This window comes from Otolemur garnettii, unplaced genomic scaffold (genome assembly GCF_000181295.1).
Source record: "Otolemur garnettii isolate 467f Iridium unplaced genomic scaffold, OtoGar3 scaffold00141, whole genome shotgun sequence".
Taxonomy (NCBI): Eukaryota; Metazoa; Chordata; class Mammalia; order Primates; family Galagidae; genus Otolemur; species Otolemur garnettii.
The window spans coordinates 448,750-468,657 of NW_003852536.1; the positions used below are offsets into that span (position 1 = coordinate 448,750).

Here is a 19,908-nt window from a genome sequence, read left to right on the forward strand (position 1 = left end):
TTTCAACTCCATCCAGGTTAATACAAAAGATGTAAAGTCTCCATCTTTTTAATGGCTGAATATTACTCCATGGTATACATATATCACAGTTTGTTAATCCGCTCCTGGGTTGATGGGCATTTAGCTTGTTTCCACATCTTGGCGATTATAAATTGAGAACTGGGGCTTTTTCAATCAAGCACCTCAAAACTCTTCCAGTCTCTACCCATTAACCAGTTCCGAAGCCACTTTTGTATTTTTAGATGTTTGTAACAGGAGCAATCCACTTTCTAGTACCAAAATCTATTCGTTTAGCATTGCTATAACAAACTCACAAATTGGGTGGCTTAGAGAACAAGCTCATTCCCTCATAATTCTGAAGCCTAGAACTTCAAGTGTTGGTGTGTTTGGTTCCTTCTGGAGATTCTGAAGCAGAACTTGTCCCATGACTTTCTCCTGGTTTCTGATGACTATTGGTAACTCTTGGTATTCCTTGACTTGTAGACACATCACTCCAACTTCTGCCTCCACCTTTACATGGTGTTCTCCTGTGTCTTGTGTCCAAATGTCTCTCCTCTTATAAGGATATCAGTCATTAACTTAGTGTTCATAACCCATTATGAACTCATTTTAACTTGATTCTACCTGCAAAGATACTATTTCCAAACAAGACACTGGGGGTTAGTACCTAAAAGTACCTTTCTGAAGGCCATAATTCTGTCTACTACAGATAGTCAACACTTTCTTCTAAAAGATCAAGATTACAGAACTATACCAAAAAAACAAAACAAAAACGAAACTACTGGCTGCCTATTCTGCATCAGTCTAACCGAGGGTTCCTAATTTTTACTAAACTCAAAATTTTATTACAAGATTTTTAAAAGACTGTCTTTATGACAAAAGCTTGTTTAAATCCACAAGCAAAAAAATGATGGTGGATCCTTACTTTATACTATTTGTAAAAACTGACCCAAAATGGATCAAAGATTTGAACATAAGATAAAGCTGTGTATCTCTTAAAAGAAAACATGGGGGAAAAGCTTCCTGACACTGGATTTAGCAATGATTTAGTGGCTATGACTCTAAGTATATGCAATAAAAGAAAAAATAGATAAAATTAGACTTCAAAAAAATTAAAAACTTATGCAACAAATACTACCAACAGAGTGAAAAGGCAACACATAAAATGGCAGAAAATATTTGCAAATCACATAGTTAATAAGGTATTAATCTCTAGAATATATTAAGAACCCCTACAACAATGAAAAACAACTGATTAAAAAAGAACAAAAGGTCTGGGTGTGGTGGCTCAAATGGCAGAAAATATTTGCAAATCACATAGTTAATAAGGTATTAATCTCTAGAATATATAAAGAACTCCTACAACAATGAAAAACAACTGATTAAAAAAGAATAAAAGGTCTGGGTGTGGAGGCTCATTCCAATAACTCTAGCACTTTGTGAGGCCAGGATGGGAGGGTTGCTTGAAGTCAGGAGTTCCAGGTCATCCTGAGCAACACAGCAAGACCCCATCTTTTTTTTTTTTTTTTTTTGCAGTTTTGGCCAGAGCTGGGCTTGAACCTGCCAACCCCAATATATGCGACCAGGGCCCTACACCTTGAGCCATAGGCACCGCCCAGCAAGATCCCATCTTAAAAAAATTTAGCTACTTAGGAGGCTGAAGCCCAGGAATTTGAAGTTGCTGTGAGCTATGATGACTCTACTGCGCTCTAGCCTAGCCAACAGAGTAAGACCCTGTCTCAACAAGAAACAAAAACAAAGTTATGAATAAAAGGCATATCTCTAGTCATATCTCTAAAGATGATATACAAATGGTCAATAAACAATGAAAAGATGCTCAGCATAATTAATCATTATGAAAATATAAATCAGAATTACAATGAGATATCTCTTCTCCTCCATTAAGATGGCTAGTCTATATTAAAAACAAAGAACAAAAAAGAAGAAAAAAATAAAATTACAAATGTTGACAAAGATATGAAGAAGCTATAACCCTTGTGCATTGCTTACTGGTGGAAATATAAAACTAAATGGTCATCCGATCTAGTAATTCCACTTCTGAGTATACACACAGAAGTGAAAGCCATGACTGGAAGAGGTACCTGTATACCCATGTTCAAAGCAGCATTATTCTCAATAGCCAGAGGTAGAAACAAACCAAATACCCACTGACAGATGAATGGATAAACAAAACGTGGTACATGCACACAATGAACTGTCACTTAGCCCTAAAAAGAATGAAATTCTGCCACACACCCCAGCATGGACGAACACTGAGGAAGTGAACATTAAGGCTAAGTGAAACAAGCCAGGCACCAAAGGACAAATATTAGATGATTCCACTTATAGGAGGGACCCAAAGTCAAATTCAGAGACGGAAAGTCGGGTGGTTGCCGGGGGACAGGGTCGGGGAGAACAAAGAGCTAGTGTTTAATGGGTGTGGAGTTTCAGAGGAGAGGGTGACAAGCACTGGAGACAGATGGTGACAATAGCTGCACACCAATGGGAATGTACTTAAGGGCATAGCACTGTACACTCTAAAATGGTAAAAGAAAAGGTAATGGGACTCCTAAGCAAATTATCAGAATGACAAAAAATTACCACTGAACTTGATATTATCAATGCTTACAATCTCATGTCAATGAAGTATTTCTGAATGTTTTGTTTTACTAAATAATATCTTTACAGACAAGTGGATGTATTTATTACCTCTTGAATTTCTTTTTCTAATAGCTCCACTCTTTCTCGAAGGTGTCTCCTCTCTGTGTCAATAGAAAGCAGCTCCAGTCGGACCGAGCTGCTTTCTCCCTCAGCCTGATGGGCTTTCACCTCCCAGTCTTCTGCACGGTGATGAAGCATCTGAAATCTGTCTAACAAATCTTGATTTTCTTTTTCCTGGTTTGAGCATAACAAAATTGTTTCTAAATTAGTAATTGCCACTCTCTGGAACACTCAATCATAAATACACCCCGTCCAGGAATTCTGTTCTACTTTAGGAAGCATGAGCTATCTGTGCAGGTACTATATTAAGATCTATGGAGAAATATAAAAAGACAGTAGGCAAGATCTCCACTCTCAAATGCTTGATATCTAATAGTAGAAACAGAATAAACAAACAAGTTTTTTAAAAAAATCACTCTACAGTCCAACTTAATCTCTTTTCACCTTGGTGGCCATTAAGCTTTCCCATCGTGACACCTCAGTTATGTAACTATGAACTCTATTCTTCATATCTTCTTTTTCTTGTACTGCTGTTTCCAACTCCAATGAGATTTCCTATAAATTAGAAAATTAAAGACAAATCTAAAATGAACACACACCAAATAAGTTCTATTTATATTTAAATAGCTTCTTTGGAATTGGGGAATAGGAGAGAGTAGGAAAAGAGGAAAACTGTTCCTAAGGGTTATTTTCATATATTTTACCTGGCTGATATTGAATTTTTTTTGGTTTGTTTTTTGAGACAGAGTGGTACTATGTCACCCTTGGTAGAGTACTGCGGCGTCATAGCTCACAGCAACCTCCTACTCTTGGGCTTAAGCAATTCTCTTACCTCAGCCTCCCAAGTGGCTAAGACTATAGGCACCTGCTACAACGCCCAGTTATTCTTTTTTTTTTTTTTTTGCAGTTGTCATTCTCGTTTAGCTGGCCAGGCTGGGTTTGAACCCGCCAGCCTGGGTGCATGTGCCCAGAACTGTACACTATGCTACAGGTGCCGAGCCTGATCTTGACTCTTCTTTTTTTTCAGTTTTGGCCAGGGTGGCTTGAAGCCACCACCCCTGGTAAATGGGGCGACGACCTACTCCTCGAGCCACAGGTGCCGTCCCCTGATCTTGACTTTTTAACCAAACTTTACCACATATCTCCTACAATAGTCCTAACCATGTATCTGGCATTTATATGAAAGGATAGCTCAGGGGTTGGCATTTAAAACAAACTCATATAATAGCAATATACTTTATAATGAATAATGCTGAAGTATTATTTTATTTAGTTTTTTAAAAACAAAAAATATTTAAAACAGCAAAAACATGGGTTGTCTTGATATAATTCTTTAATAAATCAGTACAAATAAAACTAGTACCTTTCAATATCTGTCATTCTAAAATATGTATTCATTTATTTATAGATGTTATCTCTAAGCCAATGGAAGTAAGCACAAATAATTATACTCCATCATGTGTCTTTTAAACACAGAAACTGCCCTGGGAGACTGCAGAGGGTCTTATCCAACAGATGGCAATGGTTTTTGCCATAGAAAATCCCATACTTGGGAAAATCCCAAGGTTTAATTTTCCTTGCAACAAATGTCAAACTGGTGAGAAGATCATGCTTGTACCCATTAGACATACTGTGTTTACAGCAGCACTCTAAACTACATTTTTTAATACCCCCAATAAATACCATCCTCCTTTAAAAATTATGCATTTTGCTTATACATGCACATTATTAAATTTTATTATTATTTGGGGGGGTTGCAGTTGTCACTGTTACTTAGCAGGCCTGGGCTGAGTTCGAACCCAGCACCCTAGGTGTATGTGGCCGATGCCTTTGCAGATTGAGCTACAAGTGCTGCCCTGCATATCATTAAATTTTACAAAAAATTTAGATCTTTAGTACGTAGCAAAGAAAGAATAGGAATTATTGTGTTCATACCTGGTTCTCTCTCGACATTGTAGCCAAATCATCTTGTAATCTTCTGTTTTCTTTAAAAAGTATTTCTCTCGCTTTTCCTACTTCATCAAGTTCCTTGCGAGCAGTATCCAGCTGGCGCAGGAGGCTGTTTATCTCACGTTCTCGATTACTCACTGTTTCCTTGAGTTGGCTGTTGTTAAGAGTGATGTGGAAATAATAAGAAAAAAACGCTTTTTGGAAAACTATAGTTCACTTTTAAAAAAACGACTGAAGACTAAGTATACTTAAAATGCAAGCTATATTAGAAATATAAGAAATTGTAACTATTGCATTAAAATATTAATTAGGTAAAGAGCTCTACCAATCATTATATGCAAATTAAGTCATAAAAAAGTGTATATTCCAAAAGCTAAGTAAACAAAGAAAATTTTTTTAAGCATTAAGAATGAAATACCTAATAGTTAACTGGCAAATATTTATGAAGTATTTACAACCACCACTAGTCCATAAAAACTAGGGGTATGTAAAATGAATAGAAGTGACTTACATCTTGAAATGGCTTACAATCTTTCTGGAGACTAGATATCAAATGTAAAATTTTGTAATGATGTTTAAAACAGGTTGAGATGGAGAACAAATTCAAGATTGGCTATGAAGGTAATCTACAGTTTGACGATCAGTGTTTGAACAGGGTAATTACAATGAAAATAAAGAGCAGATAGCTAGGTAGAAGAATAGTTAATGAGACATACGAGTTTCGATGTCGATGACAGAAAAGGGAGAAGGCTAAAACATATTGTCAAATGGGAAACTGAGAAAACTTTGCTGCCATTTCTGAAAAAGGAGAAAGTAAGAGAAGAAATTTTCCTATTACAGGACTGTTACTACATAGATCAAAGCTTCTAAAAAACCCAGGGGCCATTTCATTACCTACTTACTTTATACTTAATTCACACTCTGAGACTGTTACCGTCATCTGAGCAATAGCTTTTTCCTATAGGAAATATAAAGATATATGATTCAAACCATTCATATAGAAATGTCTAAATTATATTCTAAACCATTCAGATAGAAGTGTCTTAATTTTTATAATTTATCACATTTATATAGTGAGATATGTAGTTCAATTACATAAATTTTGTTATAAAGGAAAGCTCCAAGTAAATGTATATCTAAGACTCAACCGCACATCACTTTACATGGTTCTACCCACCCCCCAAATGGTTTGCTTTAATGAGATCTCATAAAATCATGCTCTAAGAATAGATAAAATTACATTCTGAAGATTTAAACTACTGGAATAAAGTAAAATTTAAACATACTGAAAGACATGGCCCCGAGTTTTAGGAACTTGTATGTGTTTGATAAGAACTGCATATTTGAAACAGAAAATAATCTTTTCTGTTCAGATGCTAGAAAATGGTATTTAACAATCACGTACTTTAGTAGCTAGGGTTTCCTGTAAATTTGCAATCTTTTCTGTCTTCTCATCTACAGTCTCCTGAAGAAAGTCTTTTTCTTTATCAATAACACCAATGGTCTTTTTCATTACATGAGCCTCCTCATCCTGTGAAGTCATCTTAAGGTTTAGTTTATCTATAAATGAAAAGAAATACTTGTTAGACAAGGTAAATGAGCATTAGCAAAAAGAAAATTTTAAACCACTCACCCAGATTTTGTTCCAGTATTTTAATTTGTGCGTGGGCTGATTCAAGTTCCTCTCTTTTTATGGAAAGTCGGTGTTGACAGTCATCAAGTGACCGCTGTAGCTGCTCATTTACTATCCTGAAGAATCAGTGGACAAAAACAAATGGCATTCTTTATCTCTCAAAGAAATATTTATTTATTTATTTATTTATTTTTTGGAGACAGAGCCTCAAGCTGTCACCCTGGGTAGAGTGCCATGGCATCACAGCTTGCAGAAACCTCTAACTCCTGGCTCAAGCGATTCTCTTGCCTCAGCCTCCCAAGTAGCTGGGACTATAGGCACCTGCCATGACGCCCAGCTATTTTTTATTGCACTCATCATTGTTGTTTGGTAGGCCCAGGCTGGATTTGAACCCTCCAGCTCAGGTGTATGTGGCTGGCGCCTTAGCTGCTTGAGCCACAGGAAATTTTGAGAACTAAGTTGTCAAGAAAAATGAACAGTTTCTTAGTTTTGAATAGCAAAGGGAAGAGATGACTTCCCTCTAATGAGTGCAGCAATAAAACTGAACTGAGGTCCAGTTCTAGCTCTTCACTTATCAAGGCCTGTGACTGGGTAGGTCCAACTCTCTGAACTTCCCACTCCTCAGTTATACTGCCTTACATCAACCTAAACAAGCTCTCATTCTAGGGGACAAAATAATTATTTCCCTTCATGATGTGGTGTATTTTAAAGGATCCTTTATTCACAAGAAGTGTTTTAAGTTTTAAAATGGAACTGAGTCTCCAACTGACAAAGGTAAGTTTGGAATCTGAATGGCCTATTGGAAAAAAAGAGACAGATGGTGGTGGTCACAGGGAAGAAGCATCTATCTTAGTTCTTCCTAAACTCTAATGTATGAAGATTGTGATCAGAGCAGCATAACAGAAAAACCAGAGATGTTCTAGACGAGCCTTTAATACGATATTCTTTAATCTACCACACATATCTTTTTCTTGGGCTTACTTCATTAAGTCATTTGATGATTAGGGAGCTCTTATGAACTACAGTCTCTGACCTTTCTTTTCCTAATTATTCCTTTGATCCTTACTTTTGCTGTTTATTTTAATTTTATTATATATAATTTTGTGATTCTTACCTTTTCTATATTAGATCTTTTTTATTTATTTTTAAATTTGGGGGGATCATTTTGAGTTCTGGGTGTATTTCTTGAGTTTGTTTTCTTTTTCACCAACTTAGTTTTCTGCAATACTCAATCCATTTTTTAAAAACTCATTGTAGCTACTCAGTCCAGAAAAAATCTAACTTTGCATTCTCTATTTGTTTCCTTGAGTCTTCCGTTCTAAATTGATTAAAGATTAACCAACAATCAAGTATCCTAAGGTAAACATTCTGCTGTATTTTCCCTCTCATTCCCATATAAGTCATCTCAGCCTTTGATTTTTATATGCAGAATATTTTTTTTTTTTTTTTTTGTTGAGATAGAGCCTCAAGCTGTCTCCCTGGGTAGAGTGCCGTGGCATCACAGCTCACAGCAACCTCCAACTCCTGGGCTCAAGCGAGTCTCCTGCCTCCGCCTCCCAAGTAGCGGGGACCACAGGCGCCCACCACAATGCCTGGTTATTTTTTGGTTGTAGCTGTCATTGTTGTTTGGCGGGCCCAGGCTGGATTCGAACCCGCCATCTTAGGTGTATGTGGCTGGCGCCTTAGCCACTTGAGCCACAGGCACTGAGCCCAGAATATTTCTTAAATTTGGCCTCAGTTCTCCAAGTTCTCACCACTGTTTCAGTCCAGACCCTTGGGTGCCACTGTTTGTCATCAGTCTCTAATACTTTAAAAGTCCATTTTAAATAGTTTCACCAGTTTTCTTCCTAAAAGGCACACTGCACGTGTCCCTCTCCCTGGTTAAAAATAAGAAGTTAATTTCTTCTTAACTTCTTTGAAGTCAGAAAGAGTTAAAAATAGGAGATAAATAATCAGACTTTACATTTCTTTTTTTCTTTTTTTTGAGACAGAGCCTCAAGCTATAACCCTGGGTAGAGTGCCATGGCATCACAGCTCACAGCAACCTCCAACTCCTGGGCTCAAGCGAGTCTCCTGCCTCCGCCTCCCAAGTAGCGGGGACCACAGGCGCCCACCACAATGCCTGGTTATTTTTTGGTTGTAGCTGTCATTGTTGTTTGGCGGGCCCAGGCTGGATTCGAACCCGCCATCTTAGGTGTATGTGGCTGGCGCCTTAGCCACTTGAGCCACAGGCACTGAGCCAGACTTTACATTTCTTGAAAAGAGACAAGAAAAAAATTCTGTAATTTCAGTAATCCTCCACTATGGAATACAAATGATCTAAAGTAACTGTTGAGGGGGATTTTAAGAGGAAGTGGATCCAAAAGCTTGCCTACAATCATATTAATATATGACAGTTTTGAAAAATATGCATACTCAATTCCTATCCAGATTTATTCAGTGAATTAGAACCTCTAGAAATAACCCTCTATACTCCATACTTTTCAAAAAGCTTCCAGATGATTCTGCTGCAAGGTCAACTTTGGAGATGTTGTCAAGTCCAAAATGCCACATAACCACAAACATGTTTCCAGAAATAAAATAACATCCAATAAACTTACCTAAGTGAGTTCATCTCTGTTTTGTGATGAGATGAGTCACCCGTTGCAAAGCTAAGTCTTTTAGCTTGAAGTTTTGATTTGTTCTCTAGAGTGTCTATTGTTTCTTTCATCATTAACATTTTAGACTTTAATTCACATCTTTCACTTTCAAGCTATAATTTAAATTAAAAAATTAATAGGTATATATCTTAATATCTTAATTTTATTATTCTTAGACACTCTAATAATATTTCTGGATGAAAACTAAGGAAATTATTTAAAAAAACATTTATAAGTTATGTGTATCGTTTAGGTTCTCGATGTCAAAATGGGCACATGCATTCATCTCTCTTCCTCACTTTCACTGAAATTAAAGAAAAGATATAAATTTAAAAAAGGAAAGGTAAGATAGGGATATATCTATAACAGCAATGAAATGGGAAGGGAAACCCTAGCAGAGTGAAAATTGTGAGAAATCTCAAAAAAACAGTAAGTAAATAGGACAGAATTGAGGAAAAACCAGAGAACAAATTATGGTAACCAAACATAAGATTTATGTGAGAGAACAGTAAATTCTTCCTGCAGGACATGAAACATGATTTAATCTCAATATACATCATGTTTCTGGATGGGAGTGTAATATTGTAAATGTATTAAAATTTCTTCTAATAAGCATAGATTCAATGAAATTCTAGTTTTAAAAAATCCTAACAGAGCCTTTATTTTAATTTTTTTATTTTTTATTTTTAAAGACAGGTGGCTTAGATTTGATTCTGGCTTCATTTAGGAAAAAAGAAAGTTAAGAAAAAATGTGAAGAGAAAAGAATGAAGGTAGACTTGCCTTAAAAGATACCCAAACAAACTATATTGATACTAATTAAAACAGTGAGGATTTCACACAGAAACAAACACGCAAACACATGAAAGTGGAAAGAGTAAACCTCATGCACAGATGTTATTTAGAAAAGGCAGCATTTTAAAGAAGTAGCAAAAGAATAAACTATTTAAAAACTAAGCGTAGGGACAGATTCATGGGAGAAAAAAAGCCAGATGTTTACTTTATTTTAGATGCGAAAGTAAGTTCCAGAATCTAGATGGAATAATGACCTATGCATACATTTCAAAATAAAAAGTACTAGTAACCGATGTCAAGTCTTTGAGTTAGAACTGTGGACTGACCACATATCCTACCTCCTCTCCCTATGGAAACATTGCTAAAATGGCAACAAAGGAGTAAGAACAGAAAGCTCAGGAAGGGAGGTCTTCATCAGCTGAAAAAAATTGGAACCAATAAGCCTACGGTAGAGATGTTGGAGCTTTTGACAAAATTTAGTGATAGGTTCGATGAAAACCTGGTAAGTAACAAAATGCAATGCAAAACAAAAAAAGGCAACTATTAACTTCTAGAAAAAGAAGATCTACAAGATAAAAACAGTGCTTTATGGGCTGTATGTCCTTTTACCACTACTCAATTATAGCACAAAACAGCTATCGACAAATTTACATAAATAAATGAAAAAGGTTGTGTTCTTAAAAAATTTATAAAAATAGACCTGGAAGCCATAGTTTGTTCACCTTCGGGTAGGGTATGTACCCAGAAAGAGAATCGTTGGTTTACAGGGTATGTATGCCTTTACTGGATAATACCAAATTATTCTACAACGAGGTACCAGTTTGTACTCCCAGAAGCTGCACACATTATTTGCTAATACTTATTACAACTTGTTAATTTCTGATGACCTAACGTAAAATGATTTTACTGTGGTCTTAATCCATCTCTCTCCTATTTCTGAGGTAAAACACCCTTTTATGTTTATTAACCACTTGTAAATTTCTCCTCCATAAAGTTTTTATTCTTATCTTCTGTTTATTTTGGTAGGTGGGGATTAAATGTATAATAAATTATTCCCTCAGTTAGTGGCTTGGCTTTTCAATTTATGGTTAGTAAATAAACAGAGATGTTTTTGTCAATGAGGTCCTACTTATCCATGTTTTTCTTTAGAAAATCTGTGTTTGGATTTTGTTTAGGAGCAGACACTCCAGCACCAGACACCTATTAGTTGTTTCATCGTGGGCAACTCTGCCCTCTGCCTGAGTTCCCTCATCTGTGAAATGAGGATAATATTAGCATTTACTTCATATAGTCATTGGGTAAATTAAAATAATGTGTACACAATGGAATATTATATAGCTATAAAAAGGACAGAATCTTGCCATTTGCAAGAACATGGGTGGAACTAGAGAAAATGATGTTAAGTGAAATAAGCCAAGCACAGAAAGACGTGACCTCACTCATATGTAGAAGCTAGATATTAAAAACAACTGATCTCACAGACACAGAGAGTAGAATGATGGTTACCAGAAGCTGGGAAGACTTGCAGGGAGGAGGGATAACGTAGGGATGGCTAATGGGTCCAAAACCAAAGTTAGATAGATAGAATATTTGATATTTGATAGCACAAGAAAGTCACTATAATCAACAGTAAGTTAGGGTAAAATAACTTAAAGAGTAGAATTAGAATGTTCCTAACCCCCCAAAATGCCTCAGGTGACAGATGACTCAATCATCCTAATTAGATTAATTCTCATTGTATGCCTATATTGGACATCACATGTACCCTATAAATATATACTATTATGTACCCGTAATTTTTTATGATGGGTATAAAATGTTAAGAAAAGTACTTGACACATATATAATCTATACACATGTATAAATGACTGCTATTGTTCTTATTTCTCCATGGTCAGAAAGACTTTCTAGTGCATTTCTTTTAAAAAAAAAAAAATGCAATTGTATCCGGAACATTCAAGGATGCAAGTAACCTTAAACTGATTTGGGGGTAAGGTATATTTGAAGGAGGAGCCAATTTCTTCTTTTTAAAATACAAATAGGCAATAGTCCCAGAAACAATTATTAAACAATTATTCCTTTCCCCACTGATCTTTCACAGATCAAATTTCCTTTATGTGTGGGTTTGGAGTTTTATTAAATACAAGCCTCTTAATCCCTATCTTAATCACTATGACTCGCAAGCTTTCGTACATGCAAGCCCAGCACCGTGCTCTTCCTAACATTTGTACACGATCCTTAGCTCTCTGCTTCCATGTACATTTCAGGATCTACTGTCAATTTTCCCACACAAATAGACACATACACACACACCCTACCTTCTTCGGATTTCAGCTAGAAGAATATTAACTGTGTAAATCAATTTGGGAAGAATTTGTTATTTTTATACACATCATATCTGTCATTTTTTTTGGAGACAGAGTCTCATTATGTTGCCGTCGGTAGAGTGCCATGGCGTCACAGCTCACAGCAACCTCAAACTCTTGGGCTCAAGTGATTCTCTTGCCTCAGACTCCCAAGTAGCTGGGAGTATAGGCACCCTCCACAACACCCGGATATTTTTTGGTTGCAGTTGTCATTGTTATTTAGCAAGTCCAGGCTGGGTTTGAACCCACCAGTTTTGGTGTATGGGGCCGGTGCCCTACTCATTGAGGTACAGGCACCAAACCCTTATCTGTCACTTTTTAATAAATCTGATGTATTTCTTCACTTCTTCTTTAATGTCTTTCAATAGTTACATAATATTTTTATAAAGAACCTGTAAATGTATCCATAAGTAACTTATTTATGACCAAGAAAATGATATATATTTTCTTTTTATCTTGAGATTTGACATGTTTTTGGAATTCATTGTGCATTATGAATCAGAGGATTCTTATTTTCATAATATCTGGAAAATTATTAGTGATTATCTCTTCAAATACTGCTACATTCTATTATATGCTCCTTGAATTCTAACTAAATATTAGTCAGAGCATTGGACCAGTCTCACTCTATCCTCTAATATTTTAACTTTTTATTTTCTATCTCCTAGTCTCTTTCCAATGACTTCTAGTAATTTCTTCAGATATATTTTCCAATTTATTAATTTTTGCTTTTAGCTTCTGGTCAAGCTGGAGTGATAGGGATCAGATTTACCCCCCTGACTGAAATAACTTAAAATCTGGATGAAATGCATGAAGCAATTATTTTCAAGAAACTAGGCTTCAGGCTTGGTGCCCATAGCTCAGTGGTTAGGGCACTAGACACATATGCCAGGGTTGGTGGGTTTGAACCCGGCCCAGACCTACTAAAAACAACAATGACAACTACAACAACAACAATAATAAAAAAAAGCCAGGCACTGTGGCTGGCACCTGTAGCCCCAGCTACTTGGGAGGCTGAGGCAGGAGAATCACTTAAGCCCAAGAGTTTGATGTTGCTGTGTGCTGTGATGCCACAGCACTCTATCGAGGGTGACACAATAAGACTCTGTTTAAAAAAAAAAAAAAGAAACTAAGCTTTAGGAAAGAAATGTGAACTTTGCAATTGCTCCAGCTTACTGCCCTGAGACCTTCCCTGGCAGTGGGACAGGGAAAGGGACCATTAAAGAATTGGTGGGAACAATACTCAGAGTTCATGCAGGGTCAGGAAACGTTCCTGATCCCACCAGTCATTTGAAGACCCCATAATTCATGGGGCAACAAGTAGCATCATCAAAAAGGTTCTATCTCCACAGCAAAATAAAATTAGTGTGAGATTAAAAGCTAGTTTGGTCCCATCTATGAAGCTTAAAACCAAGAGTGAAAAGGATCAGGCTACTTCTGAAACACATCCAGAATAAAGCTCAAAACTTTCTACAGGCATACAAGCTATCGAGCAACCAAGGAGGTAAAATTCACAATGTCTGCCAGTCTAAAATTATCAGGCCCACGAAGAGGAAGAAAAATGTAACCCACGATGAAGTGAAAAGCCAAATTAGAAAAGCAAATAAATTCAAGTAGTGAAGACACCATAAAAGAAACTAGTGAAAATGAAACACACACAGAAAAAAAGACTCAGAAAACATATCAAATTATCAAGAATCCTACCTCTAAAGATAACAAGGAAGAATGGAAGGCGAACTGTACTTTTTACTGCCTCTATCTGTGATTTTTATATGAGAAAAACAACAATAATCATAACTAATATCTACTAAGTGCTTATAATACACACTCTTTTAAGTTGTTCATATGTATTAACTAATTTAGTTTTCATAAAAACCCTATAAAGTAGTAGTACTATTTCTTTTTATAAATAAATCCAGAGACAGAGAGGTCAAATAACTTACAGGTAACAGGAGGCAGAGACAGAGTTGAACCCAAGTAATCACACCCTCCTAAATACTGTTATACAGCTTTCCTGGCAGATTATTTTGTAATTTTAAAAACACAGTATATTAAAGCTATAAATGACATAGTTACTCACACAATACAATATATCCCAAGTACAGTTTAACAAGTTACCTGATGATTAACACATGTCAAATGTTCAATAGTTTTTTCTAATTCTGACTTTCCATGAAGACTCATTTCCTGGACACTCTGAAAAAGAATTTTATAGAAAATGTTCACTTATTATCAGATAATAAAACAAAATTCCCAAGGTAAGGGCTATTATATTCTATTTGTCTTTGTATAAAACATAGAAATGTTTTAGAAAGAAAATCATTACACATTTAACAAAAATGATTCTGATTAAAAAAGGCACAATAGGTTTTCATCTTTTTCACTATCTCCATGTATGATTACAGTAAAAGACAAAGACTGGTATGGATTCATACTTAAAAAGATTTACACAGATCAATCCATATTAGCACAACTATAAAAAAGAAAAAACCATCAAGCTCAGCAGCAACCTCAGGAGCATACCCTTACCAGAGGAGGTGTAAGAGAAACAGAACGCAAAGGAAGAAAAAACAAGATCAGACAGACCTAGGAAACAGAACACCACATGGCCATGTGAGAGATCACAGTTTCAGGGACAGGCTGGCCAACAGTTTAAATACCAGGGCTGTCTTTCTGGTTATTTTATGTAAGTCTAGCATAAGCGATATAACTGGGTGCTCACTGGGAGTTTTTCCAGCACAGATTCAAAAGACATCTGATGTTTGAATTATATGTTTGGTTTAAAGGGTCACTATACTAAATGCATTTAATCATTTATTAAGTCACCCAGCTTGTACTGAGTACACATACTCCATACCAAGCAGCAGGCAAGGTCTTAAGAATACAGCAGCGAGTAGAATAAAGTCTCTGGCTTCATAGATACTATAGCCTACTAGAAAAGACAACCTTTCAACAAGTCATAAAATTCACGAATATTCTGCTAGGAAAGGGAACTTTATACTAACATATCAAGAAGGAATCTGGAGTCTAGGCTTCATTTCCTACCTGAGGAAATGATGTTAAAACTAGACTTACACAATGAATAGAAATTAGCTAGATAAAGAGACTGACAGGTATGAAGGAACCTTTCAATAGCCTTTGTAGAAAGTTAGAGGCAAGAAAAAGTCCATTAGGTCTGAGTCTTGAAAAAGTAGGGTAAGGAACAAGGAACAGGAGTTTGGAAAAAAGCAGCCAGGCCTCAAAACAGAGAAGGGTCATTCCCTGACATCTCTGAAAACAGTTAACGGATTATAAATAGGAAATGACACGATCAGATCTATACACATACCTTTGAAGGATGACTGACTTCATCGTGAAAAATAGATTTGAAAGAGGCAAGACTGGTACAGAGGCCACAGATACAATAACGCGGGGGAGAGAGAACAATGATCCTAACAGGAGGGTAGCAGGGAAATGGAAAGAAGTAAATAAATTCAAGAGAAAGTAACATGAGCTCAAGAGCCAGACTCCCCGAGACTCACAGCTGGTGACCTTGGGCAACTTAGTCAAATTCACTGTAATTAGAAGACCACCTCTGTAACCAGTACCTATCGTAAAAAAATTTACTGAGACAGCCCATGTGAAAAGCACTTAGAACAGTACCTCCCACGTGGGAAGGGCTTAATAAATGCTCAGCATCATCTAAGAGGTAGAACTGTTGAGACTTGGTGTACTTGAGAGGTGAGTTTCAGGCACAGCTTAGCTCTGGATTTGACAACTTAGATCTAGTTAGACAGCAGAATAGGAAATGAAAGAGGCTAAAGGCTTGAGATGACTAGTACGGTTTTTAAGTGAAAGACCTGGTGTAAACTCACAAAATCCTGCCTCGTACAACCCGTAAGGATGCCAGTAACATGAATGTCACTTTTTTTGAGTTTTCAGTAGTATTGCATTTTTTAAAACCTATTTTTATATTCCTCGGTCATTTCAACAAATATGGAGAAGGATAAGGCAGTAGCTTGTGCTAAAACCTGCCAAGCTGCACAGAAGTTTTCCATTTGGTAATTTCAACACTTGTTTTTATAACACTTTCTAGAGTGCAGTATTCCAAATGATTCCAATTAAAAGTATTCTTAAACTGCATTTTGGGGATAAAACTAAAAATCTGTGACACAAGGACTACTCTTACAATGCTTAAATGTTTTTATTCCTAATTTTGGCTCCTACTTTCTTTTTTTGTTGTTGCAGTTTTTGGCTGGGGCAGGGTGTGAACCTGCCACTTCCAGTATATGGGGCTGGCGCCCTACTCCTTGAGCCACAGGCACGACCCCATTGGCTCCTACTTTCAAAGCATTAATTTAGTAATACTGATTGAAAGTAAGCTATGGAATCTATAATAACAATATTTAGTATTTAGAACGTGTTAAGCACTGTTAGGTGCTTTATACATATCAATATATTTATTTTTTTATATTAAAAAAATACATAAACTACTGCCCCTAGATACGATATCAAATGCACAAGAAACAAAAGAAAAAATAAACTGGACTTCCTCCAAATTAGAAACATTTGTGTTTCAAAGACACCATTAAGAAAGCGAAAGGAAAAAAAAAAAAAAAAAAGCGAAAGGATAACCCATAGAATAAAGAAAAGTATCTGCAAATCACTTATCTGATCAGGGGCTGCACTAAAATATATATATATATATATATTTTTTTGGAGGCAGAGTCTCACTTTGTTGCCCCCAGTAGAGTGCCATGGCATCACAGCTCACAGCAACCTCAAACTCTTGGGCTCAAGCGATCCTCTTGTCTCAGCCTCCCAAGTAGCTGGAACTATAGGTGCCTGCCACATGCCTGGCTATTTTTTAGAGACAAGGTCTCGCTCTGGCTCAGGCTGGTCTCTAACCTGTGAGCTCAGACAATCCACCCGCTGCAGCCTCCCAGAGTACTGGGATTAGAGGCCTAAGCCACCACCCCCAGCCCTAAAAATATTTTTTAAAAAACTCTTAAAACTCAATAATGAGAAAGACAACCCAATTTAAAAATTGGCAAAGAATCTGAGTAGAAATCTCTCTAAATAAGATAACTGGCCATTTTTAGGCCAATAAGAACATGAGAAGATGCTCAGCATCATTAGCCACTGGGGCAATGCAAATCAAAGCCACCATGGATACAATCACACATCCACTGGAAGGACTCTACTATATAACACACAAGACAGCAACAAGTACAGGTGCAGGGACAGAGAAATTAGAATTCTCATTCACTGTTGGTGGTAATGTAGTGTGTTCAAGCCAACTTTGGAAAAGAGTTTGGCCTCGGTGTTTAAAGACAGACTACCACATGACCCAAACAAATACTGCATGACTAGGCATACATGCCAGAACAAAGAAAACACACACCCACACAGAAATTTCTACATAGCGGGGCACGGTGGCTACACCTGATTGTTTTGAGCCGAGAGTCTGAGACTGCAGTAAGCTATGATCCTGCCACTGCCTGGGCAACAGTGAGACCCGATCTCAGAGGGGAAAAAAAAGTTGTATACAAGTCTATAGCAGTAATTCTCAAGGATAAATCTGGATAACATTATGTTAATGGGAGAAGCCAACATTTAAAAATCACATACTGAATGATTCAATTTACACGACATACCCTGAGTAGATCTATCTATAGAGATGGAATGTGATTAGTGGTTGTCTATGGCTGAGGAGGCTGAGGGAGCTGAGGGGAAATGGGGAGTAACACTAGTGAGTTATGGTGGTTCCCTAACCTTTTTGGCACCAGGGAGCAGCTTCATGGAAGATAATTGTTTTTCTTTTTTTCCTTGAGACAGAGACATGTTGCCCAGGCTAGAGTGCTGTGGTATCAACTTAGCTTATAGCAACTCAAACTCCTGGGCTCACGTGATCCTCCTGCTTCAGCCTCCCAAGTAGCTGGGACTACAGGTGCCCACCACATCACCTGGCCAGTTTTTTAATTTTTGGTAGAAACAAGGTCTGACTCTTGCTCAAGATGATCTTGAACTCACCCTGACCTCCCAGAGTGCTAGGATTACAGGCGCGAGGCACCGTCCCCAGCCTATGGAAGGCAATTTTTCCACAGGGCCGGCGGGGGGGTGGGGGGGGGGCATTAGAATCTCAGAAGAAGCACATCTCTAGATGCCTCCTGTGCACAGTTCACAGTAGAGTCTGGGCTCCTATGACAACCTCCTGCGGCTGCTGACCTGACAGGAGGTGGAGCTCAGGCTGTGACGTAGCTGATGGGAGTGGCCCGGTAAATACAGATGAAGCTTCACTCTCTGGGCCACCACTCGCCTCCTGCTATGCAAGTCCCAGGACCTAATAGGCCAAAGACTGTTCCTGGTATGCAACCTGGGTTTGGGGGCCCCACAGTTACAGGGTTTCTTTTTATTGTGACAAACATGTTCTAAAATCAACTGTGGTGACGCTTATGCAAGTCTGTAAATATACAGACGGTACCCAATTTACAAAGGGTTTATCAGTATGTAACCCTACTGTGAGTTGAGGAGCACTGGACTTAAAATGGTTCAACTTAAGATTTTTCAAAAAATCTTATCAAGGCATTACGTGCATTTTTTACCTACAATGGCTTTATTGGAGTATAATTCCACTGTAAATTGAGATGCACCTATACTACAAATCACTGAATTAGTAAACTGTATGGTAAGTGATCACCTCCACAAAGCTGTCTTTAAAAAATAAAAAACATAATGTCTTTTTTTTTTCTTTTTTGAGACACAGTCTCAAGCTGTTGCCCTCGGTAGAGTGCCGTGGAATCATAGCTCACAGCAACCTCTAACTCTTGGGCTCAAGCAACCCTCTTGCCTCAGTTTTTCTATTCTTAGTAGAGACAGGGGTCTCACTTTTGCTCAAGCTGGTCTTGAACTCTTGAGCTCAAGCAATCCACCGTCTTGACCTCCCAGAATGCCATGGCATCATAGCTCACAGTAACCTCCAACTCTATCCTGGCTGATAACATCTTTCCCCATGAGCAGCTTAATATTGAGTCTAGGGGTTAGTAAACTTTCTCTATAAAGAATAGGACAGTAATTATTTTAGGCTTTGTGGGTCATACAACTATAGAAGAAGTTATAAATAATATGTAAACGAATTAGCAAGGTATTCTAATAACACTTTATCGACAATAAAATATTCTTCTTAAACCATTCTTAGCTCACAGGCCACACATAAACAAAGTGGTCTGGATTTGGCCTGTTTGCAACTCCCTAATCTAGTTGTACATTCTTAGTAAGTTACAAGAAATATATATAAAGACCTGTCTTTTTCAATAAATTACATTTCAAAATATGCCAATCTTAATACTTACATGTAACTTGTCTCTTAAAGATTCCTTTTCTGCCATAATTCTTCTTAAATCAGATAATGCAAGTTCTTTTTCCTTTTCCATAAGACTAACAATATTATGGGAAGTTGGAGTTAGGGTAGATTCCTGTCTTAGGGCTGACAATTCTTTCTGAGCCTTCAAAAATTAAGATGATATAGATAAGAAACACTTTGGATATGCTCCCAGTTAGAAAAGGCACACTGAACACATGCCACTTTCATTCTCTTCCCACATCCCAACAAAATGAGAGTAAAATGATTAAAATAGTAAAAATAATAAAATCAAAAGTCAAGATCTAGGGAGGTGCCAGCCACAAAATGTTGGAAAGGAGACAGCAGACATACAAGCAGATAACTGTGCAGATCCATGAAAGCTGAGATTTAAGCCAAAAGTGAAAAAAGCCCAGTAGATCAATTTGCATTGCAGAATCCCCAAAAAACTCCAAGAGAAAGAGGTC

The 19,908-nt window shown here is 37.2% G+C and overlaps 1 protein-coding gene across 1 annotated transcript in view; it reads right to left on the bottom strand.

Annotated features, from left to right (window-relative positions):
* The window catches only part of CEP135 (centrosomal protein 135), a 66,813-nt gene that overhangs the window by 10,578 nt on the left and 36,327 nt on the right, over nucleotides 1–19,908 (bottom strand). The window contains exons 13-21 of the mRNA XM_003798800.2: nucleotides 19,434–19,586; nucleotides 14,221–14,298; nucleotides 8,905–9,056; nucleotides 6,305–6,420; nucleotides 6,077–6,231; nucleotides 5,574–5,629; nucleotides 4,657–4,825; nucleotides 3,166–3,276; nucleotides 2,710–2,895 (exon numbers count right to left, since the gene is read on the bottom strand). Of these exons, the coding sequence (XP_003798848.1) occupies nucleotides 2,710–2,895; nucleotides 3,166–3,276; nucleotides 4,657–4,825; nucleotides 5,574–5,629; nucleotides 6,077–6,231; nucleotides 6,305–6,420; nucleotides 8,905–9,056; nucleotides 14,221–14,298; nucleotides 19,434–19,586 (1,176 nt within the window). The remainder of the gene's footprint in view (nucleotides 1–2,709; nucleotides 2,896–3,165; nucleotides 3,277–4,656; nucleotides 4,826–5,573; nucleotides 5,630–6,076; nucleotides 6,232–6,304; nucleotides 6,421–8,904; nucleotides 9,057–14,220; nucleotides 14,299–19,433; nucleotides 19,587–19,908) is intronic.